We start from the raw sequence: 17,438 nt of genomic DNA, 5'->3' as shown, positions 1-17,438 counted from the left end.
AGCGAATGAAAAGGGTTTATTTTTCATTGACGGGACCCCCTGAGTCAGACCCAGTCAGCCAAGGCTGTGAACAGTCATGCCTCACATCTCTACACCACGCACCACCCACACAACTGCACACTCACACAACCACGCATGTCTCTGTCCGGCTGGCTGGCTGTGAATTGCCAGTGCTTCTTAAAAAGAGCTAATCAAGTGCAAAATGTTTAACCTCTTTCCCCCTCAGGTCATTGGTGGGTCCCTCATTATGAACTCATGTTAAACAGGCAGGCACTGCTCAGACCTGAGAACTGTTTTGAAATTCTAGTCAATTGCAAGACACATTTAAATTGGCTGAATTATGGGAAAATCTGTTTAACTAAAATAATTGAAAAGCAAGACTTCTAGAGTGATCTGTTTAAAGTAATGGTGCAGCCATGAATGAGTAAATTAAATATTTCTCTCACTGAGTATGATTTAGCTTCACTGAAGTTCTGGGAAAGGCAGGCTCAGAATATATGTGATGTTCTAGCGATGAAGTTGCAGATTGCAATTAACTGAACATTCATTGTGTCTGTATTTGACAACCAGGGAATGAGTCTAGATAAAAACTGCTCATTCTTAGGTACTGGAAACATAATAATTACTGTATTCAGGTAATTACAGACTAATGAAAACATACCATGAATATTATATTCCATTTTTTGCCTATAGATCCTCCTAGATCTTACACACTGGACCTTTAAGGGGAATGTGGGTAATACATGTTGATTTATAGGTAAAGTGACCATTGGTTATTACTCCATTCAATAGGTTATTCTTCCTCTTCTGGAACAATATGTGAAGAGCCACCGTTTGTATTTCCTGTCCACTTCTCTCTGCTCAACTGGTAATAGAAGCCATGCCTCAAAAAAGGAAAAAGAGATGATTGCAAGGTATGTGTCACTTAAAAAAAAAACACACTGTATGTTGATTAAACTAGCAACATTTTAAAATGTTCTTACACTCTTGCACATCATGTTGTTATGGGACAATTCCTCAGACAAGTTCTGCAAAATAAGTTTTATTTTATTTCAGGGCTTTTCTAACAGAACAAACCTCATTCTTCTGATTTTGTGTCCCATAATTACTTTTCCACTCTCCTCTCCTCATTACTTCACTTGTCTTTTCTCCTCACATCCAGCCTCTTTTGTAAGCTTGCAGCTCTAGTAAGACACAGGATCTCACTATTTGGTAAGGATGGTGTGGAAATAAAGCTTATTCAGACATTCATTTGTTCCACGTGTTCTCTTAATCCTTGTATCATTCGTTCTTTTCATATTCAATTGAGATTCCAAAATCGGAAAATTAAAAAACGGTTTGTTATTTCCGTATTTGTTTATGAATTTGATACCAAAAAACAAATAACGGTTAATTTTTTGTACTTTCGATTTATTGCTCAGATCAAAAATAGGAAATGAAATAACGGGCCACAGATCAATTTTGATTTTGATATTTAATTTGTCTGATTTGTGTGAACCGGAAGTTATTGTCTTCTTCGTGTGTTGCACTTGGAAGTTTGCCGCAATTTCGCAAAGCCTGAAAAATCTCAATCATGCAGTGATTGTACTCTGTATTTTTTGAGTAATTTCGTATCGACACCATGGCCGCACTGGAACCGATTTTTTCGTCGTCATGTCGTCTTCCTTGACAGTCACCTGTTTAGTTCCTCTGAACAAGATGAAACTCTCCATGATTGATCCTCAGTTTTGAAGGCTAACGTTAGTTAAACTGAAGAAGTGAATCAAGCTAACGAGACAATAACTTCCGGTTCATACAAAGCGAAAAAATTAAATGTCAAAATCAAAATCGATCCGTAGCCCGTTATTTCATTTCCTATTTTTGATCTGAGCAATAAATCGAAAGTACAAAAAATGTACGGTTTCATAAAGATTCATAAACGAATAAGGAAATAACAAACCGTTTTTTCATTTTTCTGATTTTGGAAACTCAATTGAATATGAAAAGAACGAATGATACACGGATTTTGTTTGTTGCTTCCTTGGTTTGTTCTTTGGTTGTTCATGATTGTTTCTGTATGTGTTAATGTTTAGCCTTCGTTTTTGTCTCTGCTTTCTCTAAGATGTCTGATTGTCTGAGATTCATCTTATTCTTGTGTGTTGTGTGCATGTTCTGTAGTTGTATCTCTTTGTCTGTGCATGGGTTAATATGTGTGTGTGTGTGTGTGTGTGTGTTTTTTCCCAGGAAACGAAGCCGCCTCAGTTGCAAGCTGCCTCCATGTTTTGGCTCAGGCTCTGGATGCCAGGTAGCTAGATGGCACTACTGTCACACTCTGCCTAAATCGATCTTCTCGCTCTGCCTGCGGTCAAATCAGTGTCACACCACCATGTCTGAGGATGAGATGGCCGGTGTAATTGAGCCACTGACACACTGATGCTATCTAATTGTGGCTGATATCACTTTTACTCCCTGAGGACAATGCCTCTGAAGCATGATGCTAGAAGTAGAATCTTGGCTCTGCAGAGATTGATGTCATTGGGGCTTGTCTAGTGGATAGATTAGGAACTGATTTAGCCCACTTAAATGATTTTATTATAGCTTGCTAAAAGCCCATGGCACCTATAACCTTTTAATTTTCTAGAATTGTTCCTTTTACATGATGAATTTTTGTAGAATAAAATGTTAACTACAGTTACACATTGAGTATTTCCACAAATGCTTTTCACAAAAACATTTTCTCATCCCTTGGTCCTAGGACCTTGATGAAGTCAGCCCCAGAGTCTATCCAATCATCCCTGCATTCATTCTTTGAGGCAGCCGCAGCAGATCTGGAGACGACTGTGGAAAACCTTTCTGTGACCTTGGTCTGTTTGCCTCAGAGTAGGAGTCAACAGGCTAGAGGAGTGGCCAAAGTCCTCAGCTACACAACCTCCATTCTTCTCCCCACCCTGACTTCCCTTTTCCAGCATGTTGGCATCCAAAACTATGGAGTGGACTTCCTAGGTAAGGGCTACCTTGATGAGACCCCTCTGAAGGAATAATGTTATTGTACGATACACCCTTAAATACACTGTTCTAATGTAACTTGTTAACTTACCTTCTTATTATCATCTCACAATAGTAAAATTAAAACCACCGCCATATGTATTCAGTAGTCTCATTCATTTCCCTCTGTATGCTACTGAGCTATGTGAACAGCTGGTTTCCACACCCCTGAAATCACTCAGGGACATCATCCCCTCAACTTCCTACCTTCCTCATCTTTGAAACCAGCTCTCATTAAATGTCTCAGTCATGGTCACAGAGCAGCAGGAGCATATTGTCTCCCTCACTAATATCCTGACCTTCAAGGAATCATTTATTACCTTAATCAGCAGCCACCCTGCTAGTCCATTTCTCTGTGATTGTATGCTGTCAGCTTTTTTCAGAAAGAAACCTTACAGAATCTCAGCTTTAAGCATCACCTTGTCTTTCCAGTGGGGAGTATCCAGGTGTCCTGTTACAGGATCCTCAACAGCCTTTACTCTCTTGGCACCAGTAGCGGCATCTACATGGAGGGGTACTGCCTATATTGCTATATGTATATGTTTTTTTATCATGTTTTTTCTCTATTTAAGGTCTATATATACTTTTTTCACATGTGGTTATAATATATACTTATTAACTTACTTATTTAAATGCTACGTAAATGCAGTGCATACTGTACATACATAAAAACACATGAAATGTCTGCACACATTGATTTCACATTATTACTGGGGCTTACAAGTATAACACATGTATTAAGTCTATTATTAAATGTATGAAGGCCAAGGTGAGATTTTTGAACCTGAGATACAAAAGAAAGCAGCTAGCAAGTAAACTTACGTTAATAATCCTACTACAAAGAGTTGGATAAGATTTGGACATGAGTCAGTCCCGTGCCTGTGTCATAACACAGCATATTCATTCAGGCAGAGGCCAGCAGCAGGCGCTTGTCTGGCAGCCCTGACTGGGACATTTCCTGTATGCTTCCTGGAGCCAGCCCTAAACCAAAACAACCCTTACTCCATCTACAACACCATGAGTGCTACTGAGAGAGAAGGTAATAAACATTCATAATGATATTGATCAGTTTTGTCTGTTACATCTTAGGCTTCTTAAATAACTTTCACCCCCAGATCTTCAGGTTTTCCCCACCTTATTTTTGATAATTGTTTCTTTTAGACATGGGGTTGCCAGATCAGGTAGAGGACATGTGTCCTCTCCTGCCTTCTTTGGAACAGGCTCTGGGGGAAGTAGAGGAGTTGGCAGGCGCTGGTGCTGGAGCTCGCCAGGCCCACTACATCCATGTCACGGAGGTCACCTTGCCCATGCTGTGCAGCTACATGTCCCTTTGGTGGTACTGGGGCCCTGAGGGCCAGACAGACAGCCCAATCTGCACTTCTGTCATTCCTCAGCATTCCAGTGACCTACTTGGCCACATCCTCTGTATCATCCACCACCATGTGGGCGCTAGCCAGGGTGACTGGATGAAACAGCTGGCAGGTATTGTGGTGTGGATTTCTTAATTCCACATCAGTTATGCCTTTCATTCTTCTTTTCCCCACTTTTAACAGTTGTCATGTCTTTCAGTTTTTTGTCAGCCAATCATATGCAAAGCCTGCTCTAAGTTGTTAAAGAGCCACTTCCTGCCACTGATGGAGAAATTGAGGAAGAGGGCAGAATGTGTGCTGCTAGAGGAGGAGCAAATGAAAGCAGAAGAGTGTGATACATCAGAAGCAGAGATGCAGATACAGGAAAGGTTCACTGTGCTGGTGCGAGACCTCTACACCTTCTATCCCATCCTCATCCCATTTGTGGATTCTAATCGGTAAGGCATGCTACCAGGGAGCTTAGATGTGGGGAAGCAAGCTTATTTTCTGTGGCCAAAAGCTCCAGGAGAAATTAGAAATATTTATAGACTCAATGAAAGGAACTTGATGAACCAGTAAATATTGTCTTGCCTCTGAAGTTATTCAGTACCTTTTGGACACAAAATTTTCCATTAATGTCTCTTGGAATGGTAAAGCACTGAGAAAATAATTGTTAAACAATTATTGGTCAATTGTAAACAGTGAAAAGTACTTTAAAAATAATATTTTTGGACCCTATAGAAAATCAGATTGGGGGAAAAATAATATTTTTGAAGATCCCAAAATAGTAAGATGCATGGCATTGAGTGGTTATTTTAGTTATTATTCAAGGCATATGTTAAGCCTTACAGGAGTAAATTCTGCGATGATAATGTGATGTGTTTTGGTCTGTCTTGTCTCAGAGCCAGCTGGCTGAAAGAGTCTAACCCTGATGCTGAGCAGCTGTTCAGCATGGTGGCAGTGGTCTTTATATTCTGGGCAAAATCTCATGTGAGGATGACTCATAATAATGTTTTTTTGTTTTTGTCAGTACTATCCAAGTGAATAGTTTACGTTTATAAACCATGGAATTTTTCTTCACCTATTTTTGCTACAACAGAATTTCAAATGGGAGGAACAGAACTATGTGGTCCAGAATGAAATCAATAACTTGGCTTTCTTGGTCAACAACGACAAAATGTCAAAGGTCAGCCTTATTTCTTATGACTCTTAGACACTATTAGTAGTTATACGGTAAGCACAAAAAAGTTGGCAACTGTTAAATTAGTCTCAAATAAGTACATTTATATTCATGGCTTTTCAATACGTAGTTCAACCACGAGAAAAGAAGGATGAAGAGGAAGGGGGATCGTTATTCTACACACACCTCTCTCATTGTGGCTTCTGTGAAGAGACTGCTCCCTGTGGGACTGAGGGTTTGTTTTCCAGGCGACCAGAGCCTTATCACGTTGGCTAAGAATGGTTTCACTCAGGTTGGTTGGAAATGTGGGCAGTATTAATGATGTCCCCTTGATGGCGAAATCTGTTAGGTGTAAATCACAGTGTAGTGAATGTGCGCCTTTGATGATCTGCAGTGTGGTGTGATCATAACAATGATGAGGGTCTTAAAATATCTTTGTGGTATGTAGTATATTTAATGTTAATGGATATTGTTTGCTTTCCACAGAAGCACACTGAAGATGAGATTCGAGAGCATGTTTTCAACTGCCTTATACATCAGAGTCAGGTAAAGGCTGTCACTGCATTTTCTTTCTTCTGTTTTAAATATTTATACAATATTTGAAAAAAGTCTATCTATCAGTCTATCCTTAGTTGGAGCAGAAATTAAGTGCAAATGAAAAAAAGAAGAATATATAAATTGGTTGTATGAAGTCTGAATTTTGAGTATAAACAAAGCACATATCTTTTCTACACTCCACATATTCATTGACATGCCAAAGAAGTGTGTGGTAAATTAAACTGAAGGAGCTCTCATAGATTGTGAAATTCAAAGCAGTTTTTTTTAATAATCTGTCAGTGATTTATTGTTCACTAGTGACAGTATGCATGTAATATTGGCTTTTTTATGAGTCAGTGACAAATATGTTTATTCATAAGACAGTGATGAAAAAATGCATATATTTATGCTTTGTCATTAGCATACACTAACTTTTAAACAGAAATTTGACCATATTTTTCACAGTCCTTGATCCATCCTTTGTTGGTTGTATGAAAATGAATAAATAAATGATAAATTAATTATTTGTCAGCAGTGAGTCTTAGTAGTTGTTGTTGTTGTTGTTGGTTAAATGAGAATTCAAGCAAGGAAATTAAAGACAATAGGAAAAGCAAGATTCCAGACAACTTGATTCCTTAATGATGTTTTTGAGCCTAGCCATTTCAAACCAAGCTCCTTCACTAATTCCTTTATGTGTTTTTGCATTGTGCTTGTTCTGAACTGCTGATTCTCTTTTGTCATTGCCATTGTCATTATTTCCCTGGGTTTAGGACCTCTTCAGCGGCATTTCTAAAAATATCTTTAATTGAATGGTTGAATATAATGATAAATGTGCTATTCTTTCTTCTCTTCACAGGGATCAAACTGCTCGAGACAGGAGACCCTTTATGCAGAAGCTCAGAGACAGCTCGGGGTCGTCACTGACACCCAAAGGACTGTAGACAGGATTTTGGAAATAGCTCAAGTCCTTTATTACCTGGACCAGGTGAGCTTTAATAATAATATTAAAACAGATATTCAGACATTCAAATATTTTTTTAAACAAACTACTGAAAATGTGTACTAGTAGTCCAATCAACTGCTGGCTCTAAAATGACAAGAAGACATATTGCCTACATAGATTCAGTGATGGCTCTCTCTTTTGTAGGCATTTTACACAATATATATATTGACATGTCACAGAAAAAGCAGCTTCAGTTTCAGGGTCCTGGTATTGTACATACTAGCTTACTCTCACACTGCCATGGCTAACTGGGAAAGAATGGAGCCATTATTGATTTTATTGGTAACAGAGAGGATAATATTAATTTCTTCAGGAAACTGAAAGAGGCTTTTTCTGGTTTATAATGTTAGAAACAAGTTTGTGTGATTGTATTTATTTATTTAACATATTTATGTGGACTCAATTAAAACTCAAATAAGAAGCTGAGATAAAAATGGCAATAAAAGTACAAAAAAAAACTTCAAACTTCAAAAACCTTGAAGTAAAGCAATTAAAATTTAAGCAAATGAATCAACTAAAACAAGAGCAATTGGAAGTGAAATAAGATGAGATTAAACATTTAAATTGCCCTAAGGATGGAAATGAGATTCAGATTGATCTTCATATTATTCCAGGTTGCTGGTGCACAAAGAGAAAAACTGGATTTTCGAAACTCAGTAAAAACATTAACAACAAACAACCTAATAAAATCCTTTGAGCTGCATTTAAAGACAGCATTGACAAAAGTGTAAAAAGAAGTGGCCTTATGAATAAATAAACACTTCATGTCTATCACGCCTAACGGGGACAGGGCCACGCAACCTTGCATACATGTCAGAATGATGAGTATTATAATTATCACCAGTAATAAATCTTAGTGCATATTGATAGAGGGCATCTGGAGGCTTTAGAGATACAGCTGATGCACACATGGGTAAAATGTCACTGTAATCTAAGACTGATGGGAAATATCTATCCAGAATTTTATTTTAGCCCCATCTGTATGTCATGTCGTCACTGGGCCAGTATCTAAACCATTGTGTGGTGTATATATACTGGAGGCTGTACTTTTATGCATTCTATAAAAATCCCTGATGAAGACTGAGTAGAGTTTTCTTCTCGTCTTCTGTAAAGTAAGTGATTTTGTTGTTTATTGAGTCTTCATTAGACTCTGGTCTGTTGTGTTGAGTAAAGTAAAGACTCTTATGGTAGAAGTTACAGTAGTGTTGCTAAATTGTTTTCTCATCTAATTTAAAGTCTGCCAACATTATTAGTTGGCCCTGCCTTCAGCTGTTTGATAGGACAAAAGCCTGCGATGAGGAAAAAATGGTTGTTCAACATCGAAACCCCTTATGTCATTGGAGGTTCATGTGCACTACCTTGTTAACTTCTCTATCTTTGGTTTTGTTGTCAGGTGGAACACCCGCAGAGAAGCCAAAAACCTGCAGGGAGCAAGGTCTTATCCAAACAGAGGAAACGAGCTGTGGTAGCCTGCCTAAGGATGGCTCCACTCTACAACTTACCCAGGTACAAATGCATTATGTATATATGGATGCTTTGCACCCATAAAAGTCCAGTTAGTGCTCAGGTTACTTGCTATATGTGTAAGTATGAGTGAACATTTTTCCCTAAATGAGTTTATAAGAGAAAGAGAATCATCTCCTGATTTGTCATGTAGGATTTGTTGGTTCTTTTGTAGGAGTAGTGTTTTCAGACCCTCTGAGATTATACGTACATTTAACAGTTAAGCCTCAAAAGAGTGAAAACGGCTCGGAAAATAATTATATTAAGGGTAATCGACAAGTGGCCCTTGGCTGTTTTTTAAATTATAGTCATTTTGTTGCTTCATTTATTCATTGAGGGCTTTTGATCTCCTGATTGGCACAGAATGAGTTGGGGAAAACCATAATTTCATCACATTTTGTTAAAACTGTATTTTTTACCAAGAAATGGTGAATATGCTATTTGAACTACAGTAGAACCATAGGACTATAAACCTATTCATGTATCTAAATGGCAGCTCTGTGCAGAAGGTACTACTGTGATGGAGAGGAAATGTAAAACCATTAGCATATGAAAACCCTTTGGCTGCTTGTGGTATGTAGGTGATATACAAATGTTTTTTGGTGTTTCTTCAATTATAGCTGTGGTTTAGCACTGTTACCCTGTGGTGGATGTAATAATCATCACCTTGGATTGCCATAAGAGGCCTTGATGAATGAGCAATTATTAGTCTAATCAGAGCTCTTTTATAGTTTAATCATTTACTTCTATGCTGTCTGTTTTTTAATATCTTATTTGCATTTGTCCATTTCTCATAAGACAAATATAAATGTCTTGTTGTCTCTTCACTCTTCCCTCTTCCTCCCCAGGCACAGGGCTGTCAACCTGTTCCTCCAAGGCTACAAAAAGTCCTGGATATCAGCTGAGGACCACAGCTTTGAGGAGAAGCTTGTGGAGGATTTAGCTGTGAGTGGGAGAAAAAAGCCATCTTGACATTACTAGTTTAAAAAAAATTGGTAACAAGATAAAACAGGTCTTATTTTGAATTATGATCGGATGAGAAACACAAAATGCAACTTTCCATGAATAACCCCGATTATTTATTGATGAATGTGACTGTACCTCATATTTTGTCCAAAATTGATTGTGATTAACTGTTTATTGCACCTTTTAACATGGTTTAGCATGTTATGGACATTACTGTACATTAGCTTACCTTGACCAAAGCACCCAGGCAGCTTTTTTTAACCTTTCACCTAGATGTCCATTTTCCTTCTTCCACATGTCTCAAACTGATTCTGTGATCTGGCTTTTTAAGCAGCACATCCTCTAGGCAGCATGCCAAGCCCATCTCCTTTGCAAATGAACACTGTATACTTATACTACAGTGTTCTGCTTTTGCAGTTTACATGAAATTACCATGCTTTTCCATTTTGCACTAAGAGAATGATTCAAGATGCTTCTCCGACAGTCATCAGACACACAGTATCTTTGGAACGCCACTCCTTTTCTTTTCTTATAACAAAAGTCCCTTATATGTGATCAAGTTGACAGGTGTGATGTAACATTGTGTAGCCTCTATTGTGTTATTATTTTTAAATATTTAACCTCAATCATTGTATATATGTTTGTGTATACTGTATAGTGTGTTTTTGGGAGAGCAAACCTAACGTGTTAACTTTAGACAGCCACCAGAGGCTGTGGATGGTCAGTGTGCGACATGTTTAAGAGCACATATCAGTGGCTTCACTCTCTCTCTGGACTGCAGAAGGGAGGAGTGATGGAGGTCTGTGGAGGTGACAAGGAGGAAGAAAATGACGTGGAGGATGGTGCCAAACCAATCGATCCTCTCCTACAACTCATTACACTCTTTGGTCGAAGCGCCCTGACAGAAAGGAGGTGTGTGTGTGTGTGTGTGTGTGTGTTCATTATAAAAGATCACATGCATTAAAAACTCCAGTCTACTTGTATTACTGGTCAAACCCATCAACAGGAAAGACAATATTGAATTGGTCATAAGCATGATTTTTTTCCCCTAAACTTCTGAGTCCATTGTTTTCTGAAAGCATGAAATTTGTCATGTTTTCGATTCTTTGTGGGTTCACCCAACAGAAATTTTTACTGTTAGAAGTGACATGTATTTTTCCCTTTAGATTATTTTTAAATAGAGGTTTTAGTAATGTTACAGTATTCTCATAATGTTATCTAACTTTTTGTAAAATCTTCATTGGTGGAGCACTTTCTTCTTTCTTTGGCCTAATGCTTAAACTATCAGTTCATCAAACAAATTTGAGAGTATGTATTCTTGTAGTTTTTTTGTAGTTCTCTTTTTATCCATACATAATTTGGTCCACCAATCCCAGTGAGGTATTGCTGTGATATTGCCATGATATTGCCATGATATTCCTGCAGAGACTCACATGCTGTCTGAGAGCATAACATTGAATTAACTGTCGGGTGAGGGAGCACTCTCTCTTGTGCAGTCACTGCTGAGATCTGATCAAATCAGCCAGATTCCAGGTGGGCTGGTGTAAAAATGTTCAATGCCACTGGTCAGACCTTTGAGTACAGTGGTCACATTCTAGATTCACACACTGCTTAGGGGCATTTTGAGGTGGTGCTGCAACTATGTAAACAATAGAATCACATTTAGGCGCTGTGAATTGATCCAGTGAGTATCGGCTAGAACTTGTCATTGACTAGCCATTTTTAGGATGCTGCATCTGTTCATACCTTGAAATACACTAATATTATCTCATCTGCCTTCCTTCTTCACAGTAAGCCTCGAAATGACAGTCTGTATCAGTCCTACGCCGCTATAATGGCCAAGGTAACGGAATATGAAGAATGAGATTAGATTAGTGTCTAAATGTTTGTTACAGTGTTCACATAATACACTAAATCATGCATTATTTCAAAAGGGTCAACTGTCTGTTATGTTACATGTATAGTTTTACACAGGTGTAATGATTAATAATAATTCCTAGTTCTGGAGGCCAGAGTAATGCTCAAAACAGGTGATGAGACAAAATACTTAAAAAGGGAGCTGCTGCCAGAAAGGTTGTTTATTGTGGGATGCAATAAACACGAAAGAGACATAAACTGTATGGTTTAAATGGGATTTTTTTAAAGTATTGCTTTAATTTTTTCCATGTCACATGCAGTATATACCAAAAACCCAGGAGCAGTGAGTTTTTACATTTTGTATCTTCTCTATATTGATTTTTGTTACCACACTGTTGTACGTTTGATCTCCCAGAGCTGCCACCGAGAGGACGATGATGTTGAGGATAAACAGGAGCGGGAAAGCTTTGAAGTGAGTGAATGGGCTCTTACTTTTAAAATAGATGTTTATAATAAGTAATAAGTGTTTCTTGCTGATAGTATTTAATTGTAATTGGTTTGACTTTCTTCCTTTAATTTTTTTGTATTGCAAAAAAAAAAAATATTATTTGAAAATGTTATAAGAAATATCTATGTGTATGTAAATATATATATTTTTTTATTATAAAACAATAGTTGAGATACAGTTATAAATTGACCTTTCTTCAATCAGGAGAAGGAGATGGAGAAACAGAAGCTGCTGTACCAGCAGGCCAGGCTGCATCGTCGTGGAGCTTCTGAGATGGTCCTGCAAACCGTCAGTGCTAGCAAAGGTAGTAAACAGTCAAATGTTGGAGTAAATTATAATTATATCAAGCTTAGTCTGTTTTTTAGTCTTTTATAAAGTTGTTGTTGCTTTAGATGAGCCAGTCGTAAGCAAGATACTTATATATATTTGCTGAATACCGGAGATGAGCTGGACTATCTGATAATAAAGTGAAGCTTTTCTTTGTGCTTTGCCCTTTTCTGAAAATGTGAATCATGATCAGTAACAGTCATGCAATATTATTTTGAGTCAGCACTGTACATTCTCTGACTGTGATAAATTTCATATCCCATCAGGGGCCATGAGCTCCATGATTGCTCCTACATTGAAGCTGGGTATTGCTGTTCTCAGCGGGGGTAATGCCACTGTTCAACAGGTACAATCCTACATTTGCACGCCCCCCTCAAACTTTATTTGAGATTATTATTTTTAAACATAAGATAAAGAAGAGGTAAAATTAGATTAGATGACACTAAGAAATGTGGTTATTGCAGGAGCTAGATTTGATTGGTAGATTAACTGCATTCACAATTCTGTATATTAAATATATATATTAATGAATGAAAATACACAAAATATTAAAACTAGAAAAGTACAACTGTAAAATATGGTATACTGTAAATCGTTGTCGTCTGTGGAAGCTGTGGGCTACTGTTGTTGCAGCTGCATAACAAATGTTATAATAAATTTAATGAGTAGAGATGTGCTGTGACACATTATGTGGTAAATCACCACAGAGCCCATAACGAGGAGGACCTGAACTATTCATACAGTAGTATTTTCATTCAAACTAAAAGTAGGTTTTCACTTATTCAGAACGCATCACTTTCTTTATCAAATGCTGTGTCTTCTTATGAATATGCTGCTTTTACACAGAGACACTGCAGCAAAGCTTGCAGTAATACATTTTTTTTAAGCTAATCATATCTGCTTTAGATGAGATCCTCCTCCATTCAGCAGACCTTGTCTTTGATGCTTTTGTTTGATAGAAAATGCTGGATTATCTGAGAGAGAAGCGAGATGTTGGCTTCTTTCAGAGCATGGCTGGACTCATGCTGTCATGTAGGTGAGTGAATGAAGAAAATTCTCAGAAAAATCCTGTCAAATGTCACAAAGGCTTCACGTACAGATTGATAAAAATGCTCCTTTTGTGTGTGTGTGTGTGTGTGTGTGTGCGCCTTTTTCTGCTATCCAGTGTTCTGGATCTGAATGCTTTTGAGAGGCAGAACAAAGCAGAGGGATTAGGCATGGCCATGGACGAGAGCTCAGGTACTGTATTCATATGGAAATAAAAAATACACTTTCTGTGGAGCCATAGCAAGCAGTCAGCTGTGAGATCCTTGGCCTTGAACATACTCTAAATTCCCATATCTTTTCTCTGCCTTTCTCTTTCTTGAATATTACCAATAGCTGTCTCCCTTCACTCCATTCTGGCCTGATTTTTCTGTTCTTTTACTTCTCTAAATTCTGCGTACACTCTCATTCATTCATTCATTCTGTCATACCTTTACTACAGTCATACTCATTCCTTGCCCTTCATCCTTTTACTTATTGCTCTTTTCTGTATATGATTTTTTCAGGACAGAAAGTGATGCCTGACAAAGACATAACCTGTGACCTGTTTCGTTTTCTACAGCTGCTCTGTGAAGGACACAACTCAGGTTATTTGTCCTATGCTGTAACCACTTACACAGTGTCACAAAGTTCACATAGATGATATTGATGTCTGTAAACTAATGGATGACATACTTAAATGAACAAAACAGACTTTGTTGTTTTTTTAATTATGCTAATAGTAAGAGCTGATAGTTGATGCCCATTTTGCAGAATGAAATTCATTGCAATGCTCTTTTGAGGTTCTATTCAGCATGCTTTTACTTTCTTCATGTGTTAGACTTCCAGAATTACCTGAGAACACAAACAGGCAACAACACCACTGTCAACATCATAATATCCACCGTGGACTATTTACTGAGAGTACAGGTGAGCCTACAGTGACAGGTTTTCCTTCGTGATGCTGGATTAAATACAGGTTAATCTGTCATCAGATTGAATATCCTGCAATTGTAAATTCATCATGATGTAACCAAAACATTATATTTAGTGTTTTGGTCACAATGACATTTTGTTTTTAAGAGAATGTTGATGTTTTTAAGCTCATGATCTGCAAATATTTTTTCTGTGGCACCCTGCAGGAGTCAATCAGTGACTTCTACTGGTACTACTCAGGGAAGGACGTGATTGATGAACACGGCCAACACAACTTCTCCAAGGCCATCGAAGTGGCCAAACAGGTCTTCAACACACTTACTGAGTACATACAGGTCGGTCAGTTTCTATTACGTGTTACAGTGTCATACTGTGTTTCATGTATAATCCTGTCAGCTCCTATAGGCATAACAGCATCTACTGCTCTTTGCCTGCATATGTATATGTGTCTGAAAGTTAACTTTTCTTTCTACTAGTTGAGATGTTTATTAAAATGATGCAGCTCACATTATTGATGTGTTTATCTAGGGCCCATGTACTGGCAACCAACAGAGTCTAGCTCACAGTCGTCTGTGGGATGCTGTTGTGGGATTCCTCCATGTCTTTGCCCACATGCAAATGAAGCTCTCTCAGGTATAGCACATCGATCCACTGTCATTTGATGAGCTTATTATCCTCTTAAATTCTGTGGAAACATAAAATGATAGTGATGATTCTTCCCCGAGCCGGCCTCATTTTAGTCTCCTGGCAATAGTAATACAAAACATTTACTGTTAATTGGTTGTTGTAAACTCCCTCTGTAATGTGTCCTAAATATATAAAAAGAAATATATGAAATGAAAAGAACAATTTGCTAAGAATTTAACAGTAAATACGTTTTCTTATATATAGGATTCACGGCAAATTGAGCTTCTGAAAGAGCTCATGGATTTACAAAAGGACATGGTTGTTTTTTTGCTCTCCATGTTAGAAGGCAAGATTTCCCCTTTTGTTTTTCACAATTTATGATCATAAATAGTTACTAGTTATCATTAATAAATAAACTTTAAATTAACTATACCTATCTTTGCCTCTCTTCCCTGTAGGTAATGTCGTCAATGGAACTATTGGAAAGCAGATGGTTGATATGTTGGTGGAATCATCAGGCAATGTGGAGATGATCCTCAAGTTTTTCGACATGTTCCTCAAACTTAAAGACCTCACCTCCTCAGATGCCTTCAGAGAGTACGACCCTGATCATAAGGGCTGCATCTCTAGGAAGGACTTCCAGAAAGCCATGGAAAATTGCCGGCGTTTCTCCCAATCTGAGGCTCACTTCCTCCTCTCCTGCATGGAGACTGACGACAGTGAAATTGTGGATTATGAGGCTTTTGTGGATCGCTTCCACGAGCCAGCCAAAGACATTAGCTTCAGTATCGCGGTTCTCCTTACCAATTTGTCCGAACATATGCCCAATGATTCGAGACTAAGGACATTTATGGAACTGGCAGAGTGCGTGTTGACTTACTTCCAGCCCTATCTTGGACGTATTGAGATCCTTGGTGGTGGGAAGCGCATTGAACGTGTCTACTTTGAGATCAGTGAATCCTGCCGCACACAATGGGAGAAGCCTCAGGTCAAAGAGTCCAAGAGGCAATTCATTTTTGATGTGGTAAATGAGGGTGGAGAGAAGGAGAAAATGGAGATGTTTGTTAATTTTTGTGAGGACACCATTTTTGAGATGCAACTTGCAGCCAAGATATCTGGCTCCGACACTGGAGAGAGGTATGCTGAAAGAGGAGAAGAGGAGAAGAGTAAGAGTGAAGAAGAAAAGCTGGACAACAAAGAAATGTTTTTCATCTATCATTGGCTGTTACTGCTGATATCTCTACTCTCTGTCAAAAACCTGAAGACAATGATGAAGATGACCCTGAAGGATATCCTCATGTCAGCTGTTTTCTTCCTCAAATTGATCTTTATGGCTCAGGTCCAGTTCATTTCTGTTGTAATTCGCAGCATCATATATGTGCTGTACATCGCCTTTGTTAGTGGTGGGCTCATAGAGGGAGCCAAGAGGATCAGGATATCGGACTTGCTGGGGGGCATCCTTGAGCCAACTCTTGATGAGGTCATGGGGGTGCCAAGTAGTGTGGATCGGAAGAGGAAGTACTCTGCCAGTTTGTCTTCCCAGAGAGAATTGAGGGAGATCGGGCAGGTGGCAGCTGTGACCTCCCCTAGGGAGGTCGATGTGCTGTCGGATATATTCGGTCTCAAAGTGAAAAAGGAGGGAAGTCAATACAGACTTATAACGCAAGACCTCACAGCCAGTCTGACTGACCTGTTCAGCACAACCTCCAGAAAAAATTCAGATTTTTCTGAGAAGCATCAGGGCACGGTATGGATGCATTTCTATCTTTGTATCATATTGTTTTTGATGTGCAGTTTGTTTTATTTCTCACAAGTTCAACATAATTTTCTCAGTGTTGTACTGCTTCGATATTGTAGTGATTCTTATAAAGTTTTGATTTCTTCATGAATTTTACTGACAACAACTTAAGGCCCACACTGCCAAGGAGGAAAACACAGAAGATGAGAAAATGCTTCATACAAAGTGAGTCAATTTAATCCTCAAAGAGGGATTATCTAATTTATAACATCCTAAATAATAGATGCTGAGTCAGTTAAGGTAGAAAAAATAATGACAGTAGTGGATTTGGTAGTGGTAATAATGTATGGTGGGTCTAAAACTAATAAAACCTAAAAAAAAATAAAAAAGTTTGATTTCATTATCTCAGTTATTCCCTTTAAAATAAAGCTCTTTGGCATTCCCTCTGTTTGTACTTGGACTGTGTGCAGAGGGAAGGAATCTGAGAAGAATACTGGGAAGGAGAAAGCAGAGGCAGAATGGAGAGCCAAGAGAAGTTCTAATAAGTCAGAGGAACCAGAGAGCCAACAGTCAGCCCTCTGGGAGATTATAAGCACTCATAACAAGAGCCTGCTGGTAATAGACAAATACACTTATGCATGCTTGTGCACTTATTGATACATGCACCAACAAAGATAAACATGCACACTTACAAGCACTTTAATTTGCTTATACATGCAGAAAACACGTTTTCCTTTTTTTTAACAGAATTACTTTGCAAGGAATTTTTATAACATGCGTTTGCTGGCTCTGTTTGTCGCCTTTGCAATCAACTTCATCCTCCTCTTCTACAAGGTGAGTGTTACATCAAATTTGTAGTG

General features: G+C 38.2%; 1 protein-coding gene across 1 annotated transcript in view; it reads left to right on the top strand.

Moving 5' to 3' along the window:
• ryr2b (ryanodine receptor 2b (cardiac)) overlaps nt 1–17,438 on the top strand; it is a 63,933-nt gene that overhangs the window by 34,005 nt on the left and 12,490 nt on the right. Inside the window, exons 62-92 of the mRNA XM_051377760.1 lie at nt 793–914; nt 1,163–1,212; nt 2,224–2,284; nt 2,735–2,982; nt 3,457–3,538; nt 3,933–4,063; nt 4,186–4,506; nt 4,594–4,831; nt 5,276–5,363; nt 5,473–5,559; nt 5,684–5,845; nt 6,040–6,099; nt 6,947–7,075; nt 8,487–8,599; nt 9,445–9,541; nt 10,344–10,474; nt 11,354–11,405; nt 11,835–11,891; nt 12,132–12,231; nt 12,521–12,600; nt 13,214–13,290; nt 13,420–13,493; nt 13,805–13,885; nt 14,119–14,207; nt 14,420–14,548; nt 14,742–14,846; nt 15,105–15,186; nt 15,299–16,587; nt 16,751–16,803; nt 17,049–17,193; nt 17,326–17,412. Coding sequence (XP_051233720.1) covers nt 793–914; nt 1,163–1,212; nt 2,224–2,284; nt 2,735–2,982; nt 3,457–3,538; nt 3,933–4,063; nt 4,186–4,506; nt 4,594–4,831; nt 5,276–5,363; nt 5,473–5,559; nt 5,684–5,845; nt 6,040–6,099; nt 6,947–7,075; nt 8,487–8,599; nt 9,445–9,541; nt 10,344–10,474; nt 11,354–11,405; nt 11,835–11,891; nt 12,132–12,231; nt 12,521–12,600; nt 13,214–13,290; nt 13,420–13,493; nt 13,805–13,885; nt 14,119–14,207; nt 14,420–14,548; nt 14,742–14,846; nt 15,105–15,186; nt 15,299–16,587; nt 16,751–16,803; nt 17,049–17,193; nt 17,326–17,412 — 4,620 coding nt within the window. The remainder of the gene's footprint in view (nt 1–792; nt 915–1,162; nt 1,213–2,223; nt 2,285–2,734; nt 2,983–3,456; nt 3,539–3,932; nt 4,064–4,185; nt 4,507–4,593; nt 4,832–5,275; nt 5,364–5,472; nt 5,560–5,683; nt 5,846–6,039; nt 6,100–6,946; nt 7,076–8,486; nt 8,600–9,444; nt 9,542–10,343; nt 10,475–11,353; nt 11,406–11,834; nt 11,892–12,131; nt 12,232–12,520; nt 12,601–13,213; nt 13,291–13,419; nt 13,494–13,804; nt 13,886–14,118; nt 14,208–14,419; nt 14,549–14,741; nt 14,847–15,104; nt 15,187–15,298; nt 16,588–16,750; nt 16,804–17,048; nt 17,194–17,325; nt 17,413–17,438) is intronic.

This window comes from Dicentrarchus labrax, unplaced genomic scaffold, assembly GCF_905237075.1.
Source record: "Dicentrarchus labrax unplaced genomic scaffold, dlabrax2021, whole genome shotgun sequence".
Classification (NCBI taxonomy): domain Eukaryota; kingdom Metazoa; phylum Chordata; class Actinopteri; family Moronidae; genus Dicentrarchus; species Dicentrarchus labrax.
Note: the sequence above shows the minus strand (reverse complement) of the source record. Positions and strands in the feature narration are given on the sequence as shown.